This window comes from Manacus vitellinus, unplaced genomic scaffold, assembly GCF_001715985.3.
Source record: "Manacus vitellinus isolate BGI_N305 unplaced genomic scaffold, ASM171598v3 scaffold_1_pilon, whole genome shotgun sequence".
Lineage (NCBI taxonomy): Eukaryota > Metazoa > Chordata > Aves > Passeriformes > Pipridae > Manacus > Manacus vitellinus.
In genome coordinates this window covers 36,352,694-36,369,102 of record NW_021939396.1, presented here as the reverse complement: position 1 = coordinate 36,369,102, position 16,409 = coordinate 36,352,694, and the positions used below count along the sequence as shown (strand labels likewise).

Genomic DNA, 16,409 nt, shown 5'->3' with positions numbered 1-16,409 from the left:
TTAGTTGTAAATTACGAGAAGATGAAGTGTACCTTATTTGAATTCAGATAAAGAATACATCATTAGAGGTTTGGCAAATCAAAAAAGAGGTATCCCATCTGAATTTACAATACATCTTGTATTTTTATGTTTTTAATAATATGCATCTCTCAAGTAAACATGGAAGATAATATATTATCTTATTACCTTTCACCTTTTCTTTTTTATACTTATAGCCTGTTAAATAAGTTTTCCTGTTAACTCTTTTGGGGGTTAGAAGGGGTGGAGTAAAAATTACCAGAAAAAAAGTGCTCTTGCTTTTACTATTACTGTTGCTTGCAGCAGTGAAAACACAGACAGAACTTTTTCGGTTATCTGTGGTCAGAAGAACCAGCGCTTGTACCATGTATGCTGGTCTTTGATTTTCTCTTTAGTCATAAACCTGATGCCGTTTGCTGTGTGCCACTGTGATTTAGATTTGACAACAGTAGAGAAGTGTATTAATAGAGGTAGATGTGATCTATTTAAGGTCCCTCTCAAAATGGTTTTCTAGGTGACTTTAAGTCTTCCATAGAAAAAACAAAATTTTAGAGGACATTTATCACTGTGAATACTATGGGAAGGCTATAAGTGCTTAATATACCAACTCAGTCAGGACTGTTTTGTTGTGTTTTCTTTTTCTGGGTAGGGAACAGGGTGTTTAGTGGAAATCATAGTTTGTGCCAGAGCATCATAAACTATGGTGATGGCAATACAAAATGATGTAGGAATGAGTTACCCTTCAGAGAGGATGGATCCCCATGTATTTGACATTCAGTAACTGAACAGAGGGAATTCTGCTGGCATAGGGAGGAGGCTGCATTTGCCTGACAGTATAGTTTCTCTTTTCCCCTCAGGGAATACATCCTTGTATTTCAAAGGATGGATGTGAAATATGCCTACAAGAAAGATGATGTTTGTATTTTACTATTTTGGAGGAACTGCTTTGCTTTCACAGTGCAGTTTAAGGACTGTGAGTAACATGGCGGCAAGGCCATGAGCAACAACTCAGCCTGTACATTGCTAAAATGTTAGGTTAGTCTTTATAATGTTATGTATTTAATAATAGCAGTTTAATTATTACTGTTTTAGTTGAATATGTGCAGATGTTTCCTCCCCTATTCACCATTTACTGGAGAAGTTGTAGTATTGTACTAGATCCTTTGGAGACTGTTTCCCCCTTATGTGTTTTTTACTGTGTGACTTTCTCATCTTGCCTGGAGATGAGAAGGTACCGCCTTGTCTTAGAGGGATTGGAAAAGACTGTTGGTGAATCTCCTGGATATTCTCTAATCCAAGGAATTCTCTAGTAAGCACTAGATATCTTGATAAGTTGTGCTTGGGTATAACGTCACAGACAACTTCACAAAGAAAATACACACATTTTTAAATACAGATGTTATATGGCAGAATCAAAGAATTGTTAAGATTAGAGAAGACATTTAAGGTCATCAAGTCCAACAATCAACCTGGCACCTCTGTGTTCACCATTAAACCTTATCCTCAAGTGCAATATCCATGTGTTTTTTGAACACTTTCAGTGATGTTGACTCCACTACTTCCTTGGGCAGGCTGTTCCAATGCTTGACAACCGTTTCCATGAAAAAAAATTTTCCTAGTATCCAGTCTAAACCTCCCCTGTTGTAACTTGGGACCATTTCCTTTTGTTCTGTCACTTGTTAACTGCAAGAAGAGACTGACCCCCACCTCACTACAACCTCCTTTCAGGTAGTTGTAAAGAGTGATAAGGTCCCTCCTGAGCCTCCTCTTCTTTAGGTTAAACAGCCCCAGCTCCGTCAGCCACTCCTCATAAAACTTGTGCAGCCCTTTCAGAAGTAAGGTGTTAGGAAAAAGATGCTTATCGGCCATTTTACAGGTGGACTCTTGCTGACCTGTGGTATTAACTGCATGGCATAAACTCTGCAAAACTTCTGTGGTAAAACATGTTGGCATGTTTTGGCATGTCTTCTGCTTGATAATGGAGTGCACACAGAAGTGAAGATTTCTTTAACTGTGCCCATGCAGGGAAGGCAAGCTTGAGGTAGACAAGCTGTCAACATGAGCAGTGCAGCTTTTGTCAGTAGAATTCAGTACCTAATCGTCCCACCCATTCTATGTGTCTCTGCAGCTAGAACTAGTAAAAGCTTGCCAAAATCGCGAGTTCTCAATCAGTCTGTACTGTGATGATGGAGAGTGGAGAGTCTGGTTGCTCTTGTGTAATATTTAGGACCTGCCGTACCTGCATTAGGAGCAATCTCTTACTGCTAAGTCAGTATATATTGCAAAGTAATCTGTAGCAAAAAAAGTATTAATAAAATGTTTATCTTTTGGACCATGACATTAGCAGTTACATACAATCCATGTGGTTGCTACTGCAATCTCTTATGTAGAATGCTAATTTGTTTTGTCTGTTGTTGGCAGTTGTCTGGGATTGCCTGATCAACACTGATGTCGATTCTGATTGATGGACAGCAACCTAGGAACTCTCTTATGGGACAAGTTAGTTGTTTTTTGAACTGTGAACAAGCCATCAGCACTTGTTGCACTGGCTGATATTCCATAGGCTTAATAATGTTGCTCGCTTTCTGTGAGCATGAAACACCCTTGCTGCATATGATTACAGTAAAATATAATGGAATGTTTGCTTTTTGGATGGCCACATTAGTGTCATTCATATTTTGTAATCTGTGTTACTCCACAGAGTACATGACCAGAAAACAGATACTTCTGATACTCTACCTGTGCTGAGACTCAAATAAGAAGCTCTGTAGTGTGCATAGTGTGTTTTTACTATTGGAAATTCAGTAATTGAGTGATATTTTCAGCTCCACCAAATAAGCAAAGATTGTACTTTTGCTGTGGTGACAAAGGACATTAAGATCAGTTTTAATTGCTTCCACTCCACTGTTAGGATACTGCTGGCATCAAAATTCTAGTTGTTTTGATTCAGAGTTTTTAAAAAAGCTTTGGATCAGCAAGTTATAACTTAGTCATTGTACCTGTTTTTTAACAGCTTTCCAGTAGCAGTAACAACACAGGATGACTTAGGATAGTCTTAGAATATTCTGTTTTCTCCTAAGACTTGCTTAAGAAATAAAATGGTTTTGCAGCAGCACTTTACTAAAACATTAACTTTTCTCATGCACAATGATTTTTAATTGTCAAGTTTAGGAACGTATTAATAGAACTTCTGTTTTCCATACACTTTCATGTGTGTTTTGTGGAGGTATGTCAAGAAATTTAGATTCCTGTCAAGCCTATTTGTAAAATAGAGTTCTTTCATTCTCATCTGGTGTGATAGCTTTCCCTTTATTGCACAGATCACTGACAGCACTTGTTGGTTTATAAATGCCAGTTGTCACTTTGGAACTACAATTTTCTTAGAGGGGTTTCTGAATTACTGAGATACTAGTTGTTTCCTAACAGCATCATATTCCCCAAAGTATTTTGAGTTTAGTACTAAGTATTTTCATATAGTACAGTAAAAGAGTCTCATAAGCATCTTCAAGGTAGTAGTTTCACATGAAAGGGAAGGGATCGTCATTCATAATGAAGGAGAAGAAACTGATTGATAAAAAGAAGAATTCCAGTTGTGAACACAGGATGTTTCTGGACTTTAGCTACTATAGGAAAAAATAGTTGTACTGCTGTCGAATGTAGGTACTGGCATTTGGTTGGAGTTTTGGAGGTGGTGTTGATCCCTGTTTACTCTGGAGTTTTTACTGCTATGTGAGCTTTGCATATGGACAGTGAAAAGTATTTACAGAGCTCTATAGAAGACAACTCATGCTTCAGATCAAGGAAGCACTGAGAGGCTTAATGCTGAAAGTGTTGGTGAGACAAGTTGAGAATTGCAGAACAACATATGTAAAGCAACATATAGAGACATGATGTAGAAACTTTCCAAATTATGAGTCTGGAGGATAGTCAAGATGAGTAGTTCATTCTAAATAGTCCAGAGGGATGATGAATCCTTTCACTAACCTTTGAAAGAAAGAATCATGGAGTGATTTCACCATGTGATGGCTTTTAACACCTTTTGGACTGTGCCATCAGGAAGGATATAAATTGAAAATGAATGATTATAGTGGCACTAGATAGGGCTGCTGCCAGAAGCAACGCTGTTGTAGTCTGTCTTCTGTTTTAAAAGAATTTTCTTTGGTCATAGGTTGCTGTTTTAACTTTTCCAAAGCGAAGGTGATAATTTAACAGGGCTGCAATTGAGAATATTCTCTAATGATTTACCTAAAGTGAAATCATCCACTGTATGGAGATCAGACTGGAGAGATTTGTATTTTGGAGTCAGTGGGAACTGATTGAGCACTTGCTTTACTGTTAAGACAACTTAGTAAACCAGAGTTTTACTGGAAAATATAAATAAAGTGTGGTTATCATAAGTCTTTATTAAAATATGGAAAAGACCAGGGAGTCTGGAAATAGTACCCATGAGTGAAATGAAAGTAGTCCTGGTAAAAAGGACCTTTTTTTTTTTTTTTGGTTGGTGCTGATGTTTAAATTTCAAAAAGTTAGCTGAGTCATGTCGCATACTTTGCTGCCCTTCCTTCATACTTCTTAAAGCTCAATATTGGCTCAAGTTGCTGCTCTGCTGGGGAAGTGACACTCAGCTGCTTTCAGTGCTTAAGTACAGTTGATTGTGGTTCAATCCTTGTTCAAGTAACAGAAAGACTCTCCTCCTTAACCTCCCTCCCTACCACTCACCCTCACTGGATTAATCCTACATCCTGTCCATCTTGCTACTTCACGTAACCGACCTGGTTTGAGACAGCTCTCTGTGCTTTGGGCTGCAGAGAATGATCTTAGCTCTGAACATGTAAGCAGCTGCAAAACGCAGGCATGAAATGCAGGCAGCTTCAATTTTAATTTTTCAAGTCTTAGCGATACATGGTTGGAAGCTTAAAAATAAGTTTGAATTCCAGAAAAGTGAGATTTTTGCAGTCTAGAAACAGTTTCCCCAATAGTGTTTTCATTTTTTATTTCCTTGGATGTTGTTGGCTCTTACTGGCAGTGCAAAAGCATATCACCGTGTTGGGTAGCCTGTTGAGCCGCAAATGATTTTAACTCTTCGGAGTTCCTGAAGAATCTCTGTTTTGCTCTAATATGCTGCGATCTGTAGGAGTGTCCTGCATTGTGATATTGCATGTTAATAGCATTGATTAACTGTCAAGCAGTGAGAACTGATGAGAAAATGTCCATTGTAAATTTAAATGATATTACTGAAGACCGTGCCATGCTGCTGGTTAGGGAGGTGACTAGCCCTGGTAGTCGCTGGTAGGAGTATTAATGTGAGCTCCAGGTTTTTTCGCATGATTAAAACAGGCCATCTGTTCTTTGTTAAATGTTTACAAAAACAGCTTTTCTCTAAAAGATTTAAAGAGATGTGGGTCTAGTAAACAAAGCAATATTTTTGAGCACCTTTGTCACCTTATTTCAAATAATACCAAAAATAATTCTGCTGCAATATCAAATAGGATGAATACCTATTTGTGTTTAATCTTCACTGGTTTCTTTCCTATGGGAGATTAAATTCTGTACCAACATACTAAATTATGGCTTTGTTATTACTAAAAGCAGCAGGAAAAGTGATTTCTGTGAAGTATGCAGATAATTTTTTTCAATCTTTTGGTAAAACTTGTAATATATGTATTTCTAAAATTTTATAAATGGAAAATGGGGTTCTTTCATTTAAAACTGTGACCCTGTAACTAGAGCTAATCCTTTGTAGATTTAAAGTAGAACTGTTTGAAATAATTCCCCGTGGTAGGCTTAATCTAATATTTACTAGTGAAAGCTTGCTGTTCTTCCTTCTCTCCCTACTTAAGAAAGAGCAGACAACTGGTTTGGGGTAAGAAAATGCGTCTTTCAAGCTGCTTCCCATCTCCTCACTAGATATGTGCTGCTCCTACACAGCTTCACACTAGGGAGCAATGTGGGGTTGTTGGTTAGGGATAAACCGTTTTAGCATATTGCAAAAGTCTAGCCACAGAATTTCCTAGAAAAATAAAGGTACTCACAACTATTTCTTTGAAGGAGTGCTGCAATTTAGAAAATCAGATATAGGTGACTTACGAAATGTGCCAAATTGCAAGGGGAGTGGCATGTGGCAAAAGTACTGTATTTTCAAGTAATGGGAAATGCAACCAAAGCCTAGTTAGGGCAATGTTGGCTTTTTGTAGCTTAATGTTTCTGAGATTGTGAATGCTATAAACCAAAATCATAGTATTTGTATGCTTGGTAATGCACATAACTTGGTACTGTAAATAAAGTGCAGTAAGTTTGGGGTTTTTTTAATGTTTGTTTCAAGCATAACATTTAAATCCAATGTATAGTCTAAGTTGTTTTAGAGCCTGAGAATGATTCTTGTGAATAAGGTTTCTGAGGAGTAAGAATCTGAGTTTTCACAGGATAAGTGAGTTACTGGGTACTACAGTGTGGCAGCAGTTGCTGCCATTCTCTGTGCTTTACCTTCTGGTCAGGCCTTACATTAAAACTACAAATGTCAAATCTTGAAGGATTGGAAGTGTCTTGTGGAGATTTGGAAAGCTTTGCTTTCAGGTTTGTCTGTGACTGCTGAAAGTTGTCGTTCAGACTTCTAAAACAAAGAAACAAAACCAACCCACAAGTCTTAGAAAGGAGACAAGGATTAATTTTTTTTTGAATACTGAAGCATGTATAAAACCAAATATTGATTTCAGTGACACAGTCATACCACTAATGAAGGTGCAACATTGAAAATTTTCTAGAATTAAATTTACATGGCATTACTGGATTCCTTGTGAGTTTTAGTATTTGTTGGCTTGGCTGTTTTATATGCTTAGGAAGAAAAATAAACAATTAATTCTGATTCGTTCTAGAAAGTTGTACCTTATGCATAAGCTTCTAGATAGTTAAAAAATTCTCTCTTAATATGGTAAACAAATAATGTAGTGCTAACTACAAGGTACTTGTTCAATACAAAATCTACAAATATTGGAAAGAAGACCTTAGATTTCTTATATGTTAGACACAGCAAGTGAACAGTATTTTAAAAGAGGATTGAGTATTAAGGTGGACAGCTTGGTGAAGAAACTGCTGAAACTCTCACTTGAGGTTTCTGCAAAATGTGGGAGGCATGAGATATGAAATGGCAGATAATATTGACTGCCTTACAAAAATGTATGTTAAAAGTACTGCTCTGAAAACCAAGGGATAAGAAGTACTTACAGGTGATCTACACTACAGGTGTGTTTTCCTACCTAAAAAGAAGTTTAACAGTACAAGTACATAATAGTCTGAGGTAGAGAGAAGACTGTTTTTTTTCTGCATCAGAAGAAATCTGAGGAGACATTCAATTCAGTCAACCAAATTCAGAAACAATTAGAACATTTCAAAAGATCTCTATTTTATGTAATGCATAATTGGACTGCAGAGCTCATTGTCACCACTGTCTTTCTGGGATCAGTGTTTTCTATACAGATACCCAGTTTTTGTGAACTTTCCAGCATGGAGATGTAAGTGTTGATGGTGACTACAGATTTCTAGAACAGATGTTGCTTCATACTTCAGGATGGCTAACATGAGATGGGCTGGAGGTGGGGCTGATTGATGTTGGTGCTAATGCAGTGCTGAGTTTCCACTGCAGCTTAGACCCTGTTGCACAAAAAGGTGCAACAGGGGTTGCAGGCAGGTTTCTGCCTTCCACAGATGGAAGGCAGAAACGTGCAGAAGTCACCGTGGAAGTTCTTGCTTAAGCCAAGGAGACCCAAACCTTCAGTCTGTCAATCAGGCCTTCCCTCTGTCCTGTCTCTTCCATGAAGAACTGTAGTGTATGGCACGTACCATTCAAAGCTCTCCCAGACAGCAGAAAAAATTCTTGTCTTCACTTCTGGGCAGCCTTGCTCCTTCTGCTGCTTGGGTAGCTTCGGAGTATATGAGTGTATTCAGGGCACACTGGTTTTATGCTACTGTAAAGAAATGCCAGAAGTAGATAGGACTGCACTAGTTCAGTTTATTTACATTCAGAAAATTATATTAATGTATTTGGAAAGATACACATGCATTTGCTTTCTCATGAATGATATCGAGACTTTGGTTTCTTAAATCTTAACTGCATTTCTATTTAGAACCAGGTGGCTGAAGTTGTATGTCTGTGTATGCCCATCAGTTCTCCTTACGCTCAGGGATTGGGTCTGTAGTCATTCGTTTGCACGCTCGCCACTTCTAAGTGCAGTTTGAATAAAAAGTGGAGAAAAGGAAATGTAAAGAACATTACAGTTACACAGGCACTGTTATTCCAAGAAGTAAAATTCTGATGTGCTATACACCTTTCTTCTCCCCAATTCAATGGATCAAACATCTCAAAAGCAAGACTGTGACACCACGGCTAGTAGGGAACTCTTCCACCTAGAATCATCCTGGCTTAATTTTTAGTGAAGAGAAACAAAGAGGGAAAGAAGGTGGGAAAATGGTCTGACCGTGTAAGTAGGTGCAAGAAAGGCATGAGTATGGTGTCATGCTATTGCTTCTTGAAAAGCACTGTTGTCCTGCATTTACAACCACAGGCAGGCAGGAGAAGCAGGTTAGATGTTTGATATGCTGCAAAGTCATGGTAGAGCTTGGACACCTTTTCACCGCAGAAATATGTTTTTAGTTCAGACATTTGACATTTGTGTAATGATACACAGGTTTTCCCATAATATGTAAGTCTGGTGTAAACCTGATACACTATAGAGACTTTGAAATAGGACGTTTATGCAGGTTCATAAACACTTAAGGTAGTTCTTTACCCAGTCTGGAGCAGGAACAAATCTTTTTTGAGTACAAGTTGGGAGCTGTGGATTTTTGACATAAAATGTAACATTATATTACATTTTCAAGTGGCTTAATCCTTCACATGCTGATCAAAATACCTCCTGTCACAGCTGAACCAATGTAAATTGCCTTGATTAATTTTTTATAAATACAGCCTGTGAATATACTTTATTTTCCTTTGAATGTCTAGAAACAAAATTTCAATGCAACTGGATAATTTGTAACATGATATTAATTTTACTAACAACTGTTTTGAAATATCTGAAACAACATTTGCTTTCCTTTTGCATCTAAATGTTGAAGACTAAGTATTTTCTGTATTTCCACTTTATATATAAGCTTTAGAATAATTTTACCCTTGACATATCAAGAATTTCTGGTCATTTTGCTGCTGTTTTGACTGCAAAAAGCTTTGTTCTTTACTGTTTTCCTGCACAATGTTTCAGATATGCTGAATCTTGTTAACGGGCTCATCTTGTGCTTATTATTTTCTACCTCTGTTACCTCATGCTCCAAAAGAGCAAAGTTTTAGAAATCAAAGTTGCAAATCTCCAATTTTGTTTCTGTTTATCTCTCTCAGCATTCTCCATCGGAACCCTTTTTAGAGAAACCAGTGCCGGATATGACTCAGGTTAGTGGACCGAATACCCAGCTAGTGAAAAGTGATGATTATCTGCCGTCGATTGAGCCGCAGCCACAGCAAAAGAAAAAGAAAAAGAAAAACAATCACATTGCTGCAGAAGGTCCCAGCAAAGGTTTTGGTAAGGAAGACTTTCCTGGGGGACTTGACAGCCAGAATCTAAGCAGAAATTCAGTGGATTGCTCCCAAGAAGAGAAGAAGAAAAAGAAAAAGCCCAAGGCAAAAAAAGAACCGAAGGATCCTAAAGAACCCAAGGAGAAGAAGGAACCCAAGACCCCCAAAGTCCCTAAGACCCCTAAAGAGCCAAAGGAAAAGAAAGCAAAAAATACCACGCCAAAACCCAAGACCAGCAAAAAGGCTAGGTAAGTCAGGAAACTTCTATGTGCGATCAGAGAAAAACAGTGTGTTTGTGGGATTTCTAGAGCATCTGTGCTAAATGGCGTGGGTGGAGAGGAAATCTTGTTTTGTCGTTTGCCTTCTACCATCTACAACATCATGTTTTTGAGAAGCTTGGGCACATTTCTCTTGTTTGACTTTCCTGTTTATGGCTTCACAGTTATTTTAAGCAAGCTGGAAAGGCAGAAGGTTAATTTTTCCTTTCAAGGCAGAAAAGTTTCTGGATGTGTTGGATTTCAAAACTGACTCTTTCTCTTGTCATTATCAACATTGCTGTAGCTTTGACCACATTCAGAGATGAAGGCTTAAAATAAAAAAGTTTGATGATCTTTTTCCCTAAATAAAAAAATTAGGTTGCTCACGTTGTTATAAGCTGTACAACCCTTAGAGACACCGTTTTATGCTAACACAACCCATGGGTTGTGCTCTGCTGTTAAAAAGGCATTTTATATGGATATTGATGGGTCCTCACTGTAGGGATTATATTCATTTTGCTGTTTCATGTAAAGACAATTTTCCTAGCAGAAAATCTTTGTGGACGGACCAGATGCTTGAACCCTGTTTCTTAACTGTTTTCATTGAGCCTCGTGTCCCTTTATCAGGATAGGCTTAAAATGCTACAGAGTAGTATGAGAAAGAATAAACTGCTGTTATACATGAGTAAATACATCACAGACAATAATACAGATTCTTTCCTTGCCCCTCAAGTCCCTAAATGCCGTGTTTATAAATGCCTACTTGAAAGAAAATGCAGAGGAAAAAGACATTAAAGCTCAATTTTTTTTTCATTTGTACCTAGAATTTCTTACAACTGTTCTGAATTTGTTCCAAACATCTGAATATGTTTTTCAAGATGTGGCTAACGTTATAAAATATAACTTCCAGATGGAAGCACAGCCAGACTTGGTTAATCCAAATCAGTTTGCAAAACCTATTTGTATTAGGGTTTAAAAATTGCAGTTAATGAATCAGCCTTGCATGTATTCTACAAGATTGACTATTTATCGGGTAAGTTTGACCCAGCTACGTGGCTAAACAAGGCATGGACACTAAGATGTTACTTGCTCCTTTAGCAAGACAGAGAAGTTTCAGTGTTAGCAGAGACAATATTTCCAGAAGAACTTATAAACACTGTTTTGTAAAATCAAGTACTGTCATGAACAGGTTATATTAACTGATCTGTAAATTAGAGTTGATCAGCCTATCCTTATTGCAGAAGTTACTTTGGCTGTGTACCAAACTGTCCTAAGGATGGGGTTTACATACGTAGCAGCAATTCACAGCCTAGAAAAAAAGTTATATATCACACAGTATGTATTTTTCACACCAAAATACTGTATCAGCTAAAATAACGTTTTCACAGTCTCACAGAATGGCTGGGGTTGAAAGGGGCCCCTGGAGATCATGTAGTCCAACCCCCTTTCTAAAGGAGTTCACCTACAGCAGGTTGCACAGGATCACATCCAGGCGAGTTTTTAATATCTTCAGGGAAGGAGACTCCACAGCCTCTCTGGGCAGCCTGTTGCAGTGCTCTGTCACCCTCAGAGAAGTTTTTCTTCATACTCAGATAGAACTTCTTGTGTTTCAGTTTGTACCCACTGCCCCTTGTCCTGTCCGTGGGTGCCCTGAGATTAGCTCAGTTGGTTAAAACTTGGTGCTAATAATGCAGAGGTCATGGGTTCAGTCCCCTGCATGGGCCGTTCACTTAGGAGTTGGACTTGATGACCCTTGTAGATCCCTTCCAACTCAGAATATTCTGTGACTCTGAAACGTGCAACACTGAGCAGCAAGCTATGTATGCATTGATAAGATCTCTTCTCAGTTGTCTCCTCTCCAGGCTAAACAGGCCCAGCTCCCTCAGCCTTTCCTTCTAAGAGAGATGCTCCAGTTCTGTAGACTCACAGGTTTAAAAGCTGACTAGACTACATAACTCATGGTATTGAGCATCTCCCAGCAATTTTTGCAACAAAAAAGTAAAAAATCTTTTACTGAAGGATTTCTCAATTAGTGCAGTTTTACAAAGACTTGACTACAATGAAGCTTTGTTTAATAGACCGTGGTTAGGAGTCTGCCTCAAAAACCATTAATGGGTTCCTGTGGTTGTGCTGGACATCAGACCTCTGAACTGGTCTGTCCCATCCACTCAATCCTAATATCTCTAGGTGTGTCTTTAAATCTTGAGACACGCCATGCAGATTAAAGGAGCCATGGGACATGCCATGCAATTAAAGGAGCAGTGTTTCCTTTGAAGGAACAAATCACTGCTTTCTTAGAGGTATTTGTAGGAGAGTCTTTATCTTCTTTCCCATGCAACGACTCTCATCCCTGGGTAGCTAGGTGACTTTCAGTATTCTAGTAAGTACTAAGCCCGTATTGTTTTACCTGTGAGAGAAACATGTTTGGAGCAGCATTAAGAGCATTCGATGTTCCTTATGCTTGCTCAGGGATGTGGAGAAAGTTTTACCTTTGCCATAGCAGGCTTGTGTCTCTTGTTACCAAGTGCTCTCTTGAAAACAAGATTGTTCTCATTTTGTGGTCTTGTCAGCTTCAGTATCAAGCTTCTTTGAAGAACTTGGAGACTGTGTTGGGATGCTGTGCTGCCAAAGAATTTTAAATCAGTGAAAGAAATTTGCTTACTTTGGCAACATCACAGACTGGGGAACCTGTGACAGATCATTGAATTGAGTTTTTAAATAAATCAACAGTCCAAATGTTTAATCATATGAGCCACAGTATTTCAGAAGCACTAACTATGGAAAGGAAGTAGTACAGTAGTTGAGATGACTGAAATTAATGAAAGTTAACATAGATTATGGATGATTATGTAGAAGTAAAATATTTTGATAAAGTTAGTCTCTAGCATGTCTTTACTACTACTGCTTGTATTGCTCAGTATTTTACTTCTAAGCACTGGAAGGAGTAGTGTGATTTTTAGATTTCTAAGTGCTGTGTATAACTAACAGTTGTCATTCCTGAATAAGCTGATCAGTTTCAATAAAAGTTTTGCAGTCATGTAAAATTCTGGTAAATGAAGTTAGGTATTGATTGAAGAGCAACAGTTTTTTGGTAGAGCACAGTGAGTCGTTGATAGTTAATTTTGACACAGGCTGTATTAGAGTATACACACAGATAAAATATCTGGTATTTAGTTATCTTAACTGTTTTGTAATTTAATATAGCTCATAACCCTGTTATTTTGCTTCCAATTTCAACTGAAAGTATAATCCTTTTACGTAACAAACAAAAACAAAAGCTCAGAAACTTTATCCTTGACATCTCTTTTATCTTTGGTGTAAGTTGTGACAAAATGAACAGCCTGCCTCACTGAAATGCACCTACACGTGAGTCAGATTCGAAAATGGCAGATGCTGATTAATTTCATGCTTGTTTGAATTGTGTGTCCTGTGGCATCTTAAAAAGAAAGAAAACACCCAAATGGGCTGCTTGTATGTTACACTGCATAGTGAAAGATCACACACTAATATTGTACTATTACACTTCTAATGAATATTAGCCCAATCCTGACAATACAGAAAGACAAATATAGTGGTGACTAGAAAAAAAACATTTGCAAAACAAATCTCTTGTGGACCAAACTAGTCGAGTTTTAAAGCAAAATATACCTGGGATCACAGGTATACCTAGGATCACAGGTGAAGGGTTTTCATTAAATTGTGTGGGTGCTGAGTATTATGTGGGCTGTAAGCGTTATGGAGCCAACTCCAGGCACGTGCAAAGCAGGCAGATTTTTCCAAAAGGAGATGGACAGGGAAAGGCAAGTAATCCTACTGAACTGCAAAGTCATGGCTCAGATGTCTGTTCCTCCTGTGCCTGTCCCTGGAGGAGATGAGGACCACCTGTTTGAGAAGATCACGCTGCAGCACAGCTGATATCTCTCCTGCTGCTTCCTATGAAACCCTAGAGAGTGGCCACCGGTTATGGTGGGAGAAGCAGTAACTATTTGCAAGGGCCAAATGGCAGCTCTTTGCAGTAGTTCTTCCCTCGTCCCATCTTCTCAAAGCAGAGTGCTGTTCTTTTCAGGGCTGCTCGTATCTGCTCCCTCCTCCCCTCCGTGTGGCAGAGAAAACTCTTTATTCTTCCCACACAGAGCAGCAGCCTGGGATGCAGTGTAGGGTGAGTGGGTTGCTGCTTACAAGGGGAGTGCTAAACATGAGCATAATTACAGCTTTTAGAGGGAGGTGGAGAAGGGCTTTTTGGCGCACAGATTGGCTGTTTATTGTATCGGAAAGGGGACGGCTCCTGGCCGCGGAAGTGGGAAGAGGCTGCTGTGTGGGGGAGCGATGCAGACAGCAGGACACAACACCCTGGGGAGCTGGAGGACAGGAAGAGAGGTCCCGAGGCAGTGGTAGTAGTTTCCACTCCCAAGGTCAGATCATCCTGAGCAAGGCAGGAAGGGGCTGCCTGTGGGAGAGAACAGGAAATCATGCGAGATTTCCACGCATATGTCCACTGAGGCTGTTCCTGTTCACACCTGTCCTCATCTCCCTTTTGAACCAGCCCAGCTGCCTGATATTTACCTTTGCCTGTGCTGCCAGCAGGCTTTGTAGGCTTCACTGTTACCAAAGGTTTTTAGTTATTTGGCTGACTTTTCAGGCTGGACAAAAACCTTGTTTTCCTACTGTTTTTCCTAGTTTGGTGATATATAAAAATTGATTTAAAGAAAAGTTTCGATTACACTAGGAGCTTTAAAAAATAACTGTTTTCCTTGGGTGAGACAGTGCAGTTAATTCTCACATTGCTGACACTTTGAGAGGGTGGGATTATTTTTTTAGTTATTTTTATGCTCCACAGTGGATGTTTAATGTTTGTTTAAAGCCAGGTTCCAGTCATGAATCTGTCACAGGACAGTGTTCCCAAATGGTAAAATAAGAATCAGTAATCCATCTGACTTATTTTAGATCATAGAACTGTAGAAAAAAAATCATCCCAATCATGATTGTTGTCATAAATTATACTAATAAACAGATCTATCAGTTACCCAGATCAGATGAAGTAGTTACACAGTGTAAACATATGGGCTAATTACTTCCCCTCTTAATCCTGCAAAGTATGCCATGATTTTGGGGTTATTTTTGAGTCAGGTGATTTGGCCCTGTAAGTTCCCGGAGTTTCATCTGGCTCTGTGGTTGGCTGCTGGACTAATTAACACAAAACACTTTGTCAGAGTTTGGATACCATTTTCAAATTGTAATTCAAGCTTTGTTTTCAGTTGTCCTACTTACTGTTTTACTCTTCAGCCTGTTTTTCTTCATGTTGTTTGCTCGTCTGACCTTCCGCAGGTTTTCTCTTATTGATCCCATTTGGTCAGTATGCTGTGTAGTCCTTGGGGGTAAGAGGATAAAACCAGAAAGTGGTATTGGACAGCTAGATTGTAAAAAAAAGTCTAATCTGAAATATCTGTATTTATATCACTTGAATTGAGGAGCCAGTTTAACTGACAGTTTTGAAATACTTCACTGGTTTGTGTGTGGCAAATAGTACTTCTCCCAGATTTATAGTTCTTGTTTTGGGACTGGACTCTATCTTGTCTGTAGGGGGACTTGGCTAAATTTTGCATTCATGCATGTGTAAAAACAAATTCGAGAGATAGTTGTCTAAACATGTATATTACAGTTCACCTTCCTTGTTGCCAGATTTGGAAAGTACTATCAGATGTGCATCCAGAGTTGACCATTGATAGGGAGACCTAATGGCAAAGTCTCTAAGAACAGTCTCTAAGTACCTGCCTGTATTTCCATGTGGAATGGTAATTCTGTTCCTGGCTAACACTGTTCCTGAATGGCCTGAGTAGGGTCTGCTGGAAAATGGAAAGGTTGAGTCAAAAGCAGGTACATTTCATTGTCAGGAACAAAACATACTGGCTCTGTGGGAAGATGGAGAGGAACAACAGTTGCTGACAGTTCCAGGGAGCTGATGTTCCCACTGGCCAGGTGAAGCTCCTGGATGAGTGATGCACTGGGAAGCAGGGTGTCGCCTCACTCAGAGGAATGGTGCTGTTCTTCTATAGTTTATTTCTACTTCAGCTTTTTTTTTTTTTTTCGCTTTCCTTCAAGGAAACTGTAGCTGTGCATTTAAAAAGAGCAATTCTGCTGCTGAATTTAGAACTTAAAATTCCCAGTGGAGCTGCACACTGGCTTTGTTCTCCCAAATTGTTGGCTCTTTCATGTGTCTGTTTATAACCGGCCTAGCAAGTGAATTGATTTGAAACTGTGTCCGAATTGCTTCGGTCGCCTCTCCGTTACCGAGAGTGACTGTGCGCCAAGGCGCACGGCTCGGGGGTATATATAGGTCACGAAATACTCATGGCTCGGAGAGGGAAAGGTCTCACAGAGGCCAGAAAGAAGCCCGTGTCGGGGCAGACCTGCCCGCAGCGCCGGGGTCTTTGTCTGCGCCCGGCCGGCGGGGAGCGCAGCGCCGTCGGTGGGTCGGCGGGCCCTCGTTAGCACTGCCCGGCCTTTCAGCGGGCTGGTGTTTTATCCCGCCTCGCCCACGCTATTCTTCCCGGCTTTAAGCCTGTTATTCACAG

General features: G+C 39.3%; 1 protein-coding gene across 5 annotated transcripts in view; it reads left to right on the top strand.

The window, feature by feature from the left end:
• Positions 1–16,409, top strand: part of CHD7 (chromodomain helicase DNA binding protein 7) — a 128,292-nt gene that overhangs the window by 61,465 nt on the left and 50,418 nt on the right. For all 5 annotated transcript variants that reach the window (XM_018079987.3, XM_018079974.3, XM_018079980.3 and 2 more), the window contains one exon: positions 9,407–9,828. In XM_018079987.3, coding sequence (XP_017935476.1) covers positions 9,407–9,828 — 422 coding nt within the window. The remainder of the gene's footprint in view (positions 1–9,406; positions 9,829–16,409) is intronic.